At 25.6% G+C, this 6,802-nt stretch overlaps 1 protein-coding gene across 1 annotated transcript; it reads right to left on the reverse strand.

Moving 5' to 3' along the window:
* Positions 1-251: 251 nt before the first annotated feature.
* LOC112737230 (4-coumarate--CoA ligase 2-like) lies at positions 252-6,106 on the reverse strand. Its single transcript, XM_025787031.2, has 6 exons — positions 5,551-6,106; positions 4,903-5,448; positions 3,526-3,724; positions 991-1,204; positions 614-716; positions 252-499 (listed from the first exon to the last, which is right to left on the reverse strand). Exons 1-6 carry the CDS (start codon positions 6,043-6,045, stop codon positions 386-388), a joined length of 1,671 nt encoding a protein of 556 aa, XP_025642816.1. The 5' UTR covers positions 6,046-6,106; the 3' UTR covers positions 252-385.
* Between the last annotated feature and the right edge of the window lie 696 nt (positions 6,107-6,802).

A 6,802-nucleotide genomic window follows, 5' to 3' on the forward strand; every position in this document is an offset into this window, starting at 1 on the left:
TTAACTTTGATCTCACGGTGGGACTATATATTGAAACTAAATGAAACTTTTTTTTATTCAAATAAGATACTTTAAATCTTAAAGACCAAAACAAAGTTATGCCCAAACGTATGGACGAATTTAGTACTTTACCCATATTTTAATGGATATTATTTAAAGGTGTATTATTGATTAATAATTTACTATATATATATATATATAAGATGGAAATTTAAACTCTAGCTCAATACTTAGTTAAGTAGTTAAATGTGTTGATCACTCAATAAATTTATTATAATAATAATCATAGTCTTCAATCCATCATAGGAAATAAAACATACAAAGACACATTGACATCATCATTGACTTTGTATATAGAATAAGAAACAAACTAAATGCAGCGAATTTAATGGTAGCTAGCGAGCTTTGCTTTGAGTTCTTTTCTTAATATCTTGCCCATTGAAGATTTTGGGATTGCGTCAATGAAAATTACTCTATGTAGCCTCTTGTAAAATACTACCTGTCACAACAAATTAAATTAAAATATGTCATGCATTGTCTTATTAATTAATTATCTTCTTATCATGTACAATTAAATTAATTAAGTATGCATGATATATATTATATAATTTACCTGTTTAGCTATAAAGTCCTTTACAGCATCTTCAGTAATAGGGTCATTTGATGACCTCACCACAAAAGCAACTGGAACTTCACCAGCTACATCATCTTGTTGTCTATATATGCATGTGTGTGCAACAAACCATTTAATTAATTACTTATTATTAGTCAATAATTTTTATTATTATTAGCTAATTAATAGCTAGTTTAATTAATTTCAAAGATACATATAATAATTATATCGATAATGTTAAAGAAAAAAAATTAATTTATCTTATTTAATATTTATTAATTATCGCTATAATTAATCAATATTAAATAAAATAAATTTAAACTATTTTATCTAATTTTTTATGTCTTCTACATATTATTGTAATTATATATACTTACGGGACAACAGCAGCATCTTGAATGGAAGGGTGGGTCATAAGAAGGACTTCAAGTTCTACCGGAGCAACCTGAAAGGCTTTGAATTTGATGAGCTCCTTGAGTCTATCAACAACGAAAAGCTCATCATCATCATCCACATACCCAATGTCACCTGTATGAAGCCAACCCTCTTCATCAATAGCTTCTGCTGTCGCCTTCTCATTATTCAGGTATCCTACACAATATATATATATTTTTGTTACATTAATTGTTTAAGGAAAAGTATAGGGTACCAACATATTATCTGCCAACTTATTACCAACAATAATTAATTATTATATTTTAAACACATATATAAAGAGACACATCCAGAAAATATATCTATAAAGACACTTCTATTAAACACCACCAACAAAAAGACATTTTTATTAGACACATCCATGAAGACACTTCCATTAAATACAATTATACATAAGAGTTGGCAGAAGTTGGCAGAAATGCTATTGATAATGTAGCGGAACCGATTGTTTAATCATAAAGTATCATGTGTTAATAATGAAAAAAACATGAAAATAAGAACATATATATATAATTCAAAAAGATAGTAACTTGCCGTTCAATTTATAAAAGAGTTTCTCAAATAATTAAATCCAAATATTGTTGTTTGGTGTTTCTTCATTCTTCTATATACTATATCTTTAAATATTGTAAAATTGTAATTAAAAATAAGAAAATTAGCATCCAATCTGTTTTAATATATTGGTTCGACTTTTGGAAAAATAAAAAAGGAACAAGCTGATATTTCAAAATAGGAGAGAGATAGAGAGAAAGAATATTATATTTTTATAAGTGACAAATACTTTTTGTATTTGATAAATCATTTATGCATTTGATTTAAGATTGTGTATGAATATTTGAATAATTATTTATAAAATAAATAAAAACTATATTAAAATTTAATCTCTAAATTTTTTATTTTAAAAAAAAAATCTTTGGCCATTAAAAAATATCTACTAAGAGTAAAATTACTAAATATTAAGAATAAAAAATATTTTAATTTTTTAATTATATCTGTAAAAAAAAAATCAAAATCCAATGCTAAAATATTTTTTGAGAATAAATATTTAATGTTGAGTATTTTTATCACATTTTAAAATGTTCTAAAAATATTTTTGTCGTTAGCAAAAGGCATTTTTATCATAATTAAAAATGTAAAAGATATTTTTATCATGTTTTCAAAAATCAAGATAATTTTAATAATTTATCCTATAAAAATATCTTTAAATAATAAATAAAAAATATGAATTAAAATATATTGAACACAGTTAAATAATTTAATATATTTTAAATTAATAATACCTATTTATATTTGAGGTATCCAAGAAATCACCAAAATATAAGTTGCAGTATTCAATAGAAAATCAGTTAAAAAATCTTTAAATTGCATTTGTTTTTAAGTATGAAACATTAAGATATAAATATTCAGACATAAAAATTATGTTGAGAGACAAATTTAAACATTATATTTTAAAATACTGAATTAATATATTTATTTATTATTTATATATTAATTTTTTATAATTATATATTTTTTTATTATATTTTTCTTCCTAAATATTGTAGGAGAAAAAAAAAAGCATACATTACACTTTTTATTTTTTTTAATCTGATTTTAAGACCATTAAAATGGATTAAACTTATTGGATGAGTCTATATATATCTGATTAAACAAGCAAATTTTGTCTCTAAAATTAAACATGTTTAAAATATAGGCTAAATAAATTGAACCAAATTTAATTGAAAAAAAAAACGACGAATTAAATGGACTAACCAACGGACTAAACGAGCGATTCATTTATTTTTTATATTTTTTTAAAAGTAGCACCTTTTGCCATCATTTCATTCTATTTGACTCAAAATTCGATCTATCACAACCAAAAAAAGCTATTTGTTTAAAGTTTTTGACATGCTAAAAGTGATAATTTTTTGTCAAATATTTTTTAAAAAATAAAATAAAAAAATAAACTAATCAGCCCATTTAACCCATCGATCTGGCCATAAATGATACAGGTTGAAATATTATGGTTCATGAATAAAACGTACTTAAACAGGTTATTAGACCTAAATATATAGGTTGAGCTGACCGTTTGATAGTTTTATTTAATTTATTACCAAATAAAATATAATGATACTAATTTATGTTTTACTCTTTTCAAAAATAATATTTATAAGTTATTATATTTTTGTATATAAACATGCATATAAATTAACTTATTTTTAATATATATTTTATATTTTTATATTTTTATGTATATTTTATATCAATAACTAATTTTAATATCTATTTAACATAATTATTTTTTTATGTCATATTTTTAATGTCTATGTCATAAGTATAAATTAAGTATGATTAATTGTGAATTTGTTTTTATTATATGAATGAAATATATTTTGTTCAGGATGACTAATTTTTTGATAGTCCCAAAATAACTTTTACAACAATATATACTTTTTACATAAAGATAATTACACGTGAATTTTTATCATAATATATACCTTTCATAATTTGTTGACCTCGGATACAAATTTCACCCGGAGTATTATAAAAGAGAGAAGAGCCTGTTAGAGGGTCAATAATCTTCATTTCTGCATTTCTGATGACAGTACCGCATGATCCTAATTTAGTTGTCATTGGATATTTTGCAAAACTTAATGACATTGATATCACTGGTCCTGATTCTGTCATTCCCAAAGCCTGTAAAGACATATTCGTAAAAAAAAGACTATTTACATATGGTGGTTATATAAATATTAAAATTAACATCATATTTTTTCTTATATTTCAATTATGTTTTTTTAGCAATACATAAAAAAAAGTCGTTGTTTATCAGAAAAAATATTTTTTAACTTTATCAATATTTTTTAAAATACTATAACTATAGTAGTCATCATAATATAATAATAATGACTCTAAGGTAGTATTTGGAAGAGAGATAGAGATTGAAAAATTGAGACTAAGAAATAGAGACTGAATGACAAAAATTAAAATAAATATCAGTACTGTGTTTCGTATAAAGTAAAAGTAAAAAATTGAAATAAAAATAAAATTCTAATTTAATTTGCACAAAAATTAAAGTTAGAATTAATTAATTAAAATAAAAATATTTTAAGTATGAAATGTTATTAAAATTTCAGTTTTTATTTTCAAAAATTTTAATCTCCTGTATTCTTATTTTTTAGAAATATTAAAATACTAAAATTTTAGAAATTTTTAATACTAATCTCTAAACCTAATATTATTTGTCTACCAGTCTCTAGACCTAATATATATTTTTCATATATATTATTTTTATATCGATAATTTTATATATTTAATTAAACTAGTTACTATTATAATAAATTTTAATATGTCTATATTTAAGTAATTATGGTAGTTATATAAATATTAAAATTAAAATCATATTTTTTCTTATATTTTAATTATATTTTTTAGCAATACTTATAAAAATGCATTGTTTATCAGAAAAAAATATTTTTTAACTTTAACAATATTTTTTAAAATATTATAACTATAGTAATCATCCTAATATAATTATAATGACCTTAAGATAGTGTTTGGAAGAGAGATTCAGATTGAGAGATAGAGATAGAGAAACATAAACTAAAATAAATATTAGTATTGTATTTAATGCAAAGTGAAAGATAAAGATTGAAATAAAAATAAAACTCTAATTTAGTTTACACAAAAACTAAAAATAAAAAATTAATTAATTAAAATAAAAATATATTAAATATAAAATATTATTAAAATTTCAGTTTTCATCTTCAAAAATTTTAATCTTGAGTCTTTACTTTTTAAAAATATTAAAATACTAAAATTTTAAAAACAAAAATTAAAATTTTAGAGTCTCTGGCCTGGTATTATTTGTGTACCTGTCGAAGGATAGCTTGAGGCAACCTACTATGAAAAGCATCCTCGATGTCATTTGCAAGCGAGGCACCTCCAGACATCACCATCCTGATGGAGCTAAGCTCATACTCCTCCACTGCCGGGTTCTTTGACAGTGCCACCACCAACGGCGGCACTGCCATCACTACTGATACCCTCTGCTTCTCCACAACTTCCAACATCGCCCTCATCTCAAACTTCTCCATAAGCAACACCTTACACCCTACTCTCATAGAGCATAACATCACACAGTGTAGTGCGTAAATGTGGAACAACGGTAGCACACAAAGCACTACATCCTCTTCCTTCAGATGCAAGTTAGGGTTCTCTCCCTCAACCTGCTGAGCCACGTTTGTAACCAGACTCCGGTGTGTTAGAATCACACCCTTTGATAACCCCGTCGTGCCGGAGGAAAATGGCAGTGTCACCATGTCGTCAGGGTTAATATCCACCTCTGGCAGCTTTCCTTCATTTCTGGAAACCGTCGAGAAACTCATGCACTTCTCTGGTGGCTTGTCCACAGTTATCACCTATATTGTATAAATACAAAAACACGACAATTTTAAATGAAAAAATATAATAATATGAATATATATTTGATACAAAAATAATGTATATGGTATAAATATTACTGTGAATGTGTTTTCTTCTTGTTGATCTTGTTTGAGCTTATGCACGTGCATGGCATGTGTGATGACGATTTTGGCCTTGGTGGCTTTGAGCTGCTTCGTGATTTCAAGAGATGTGTAAGAAGGGTTGGCAAGGGTCGAAACTGCCCCCAGCATAGAAGCAGCCCAAAAGGAGAACACGAATTCCGGCGAGTTTGGGAGTAGGATCATTATGATGTCACCTTTCCGGATTCCAAGGTTGAAAAGGCCCATGGCCAAGCTTCTAGATGCGCGGTGGACATCACCATAGGTGTACTCCTTGCCATCGCTCGTGATGAGACACGGGCGGTTGTAGACTTGGGGGAGTTTTTGAAACGAATAAGTGTGGAGGGGAATGGTATTGTTGATAGGTATGTCTGGTAATTTTGATTTGAAGATGTGGGTAGTTTGGTAACTTTGGTTGATGAAGTTGGTTTTTTTTGGATCAACGGAATAAGTTGCTACTAATGATGGTGCCATGGTATCTACTTATTTCGTTTGTAGGACCAAATTTGTTTGTTATCACACACACTTTAGTGATGAAATATTTGGTTGTAGCTTTGCTTGAAATTTATAAGGAATCGAGGGGAAGGGTTTTTGGTAATTTGGCTTGTCAGATGGTGGTAGCATATCACATGCATGCACGTGGACCGGTAGATACAAAAAATTAACGATCTTCACATTTAATATATATATATATATATATATATATATATATATATATATATATATATATATATATATATATATATATATATATCAGAAGTCAAGAGCAGGCGCTAATACTTAATTTCGTTGGAATCTAAGAATCTTCTTATCGTGACTAATTTGGTTGGAATTCAAAGTGGCTATTCTCAATCAGTATTGAATTATGATACCGTGAGTTTGTTATCTTTCATTAAAATTTGATTAAACTTTATTTTTTTATTTTACTAATTTTTTTTAGGAAAATATAATCTCTTTCTCTTTTTATATGTATTATTTAAATAATTATTAAAAAAATTATCTTTTATATATTTATAAAATTGACTCTTTATTATAGTATTCATAATAGATAGTAGTTCTTTCAACTATAGGTGATTTTCAAAATTAAGTAAATTTTAAAAGAAAAAAAAAAACCAACAAATAAACATTTTTTTTATTATTAGTTTGTTGCAAACAATTTAAAAAAGAATACACACAAAAATTCCATTTAAGTTCAATTACTGATATTTAGATTGCATGCACATACAACTAA

The sequence above is a fragment of the Arachis hypogaea genome, chromosome 13 (assembly GCF_003086295.3).
Source record: "Arachis hypogaea cultivar Tifrunner chromosome 13, arahy.Tifrunner.gnm2.J5K5, whole genome shotgun sequence".
Taxonomy (NCBI): domain Eukaryota; kingdom Viridiplantae; phylum Streptophyta; class Magnoliopsida; order Fabales; family Fabaceae; genus Arachis; species Arachis hypogaea.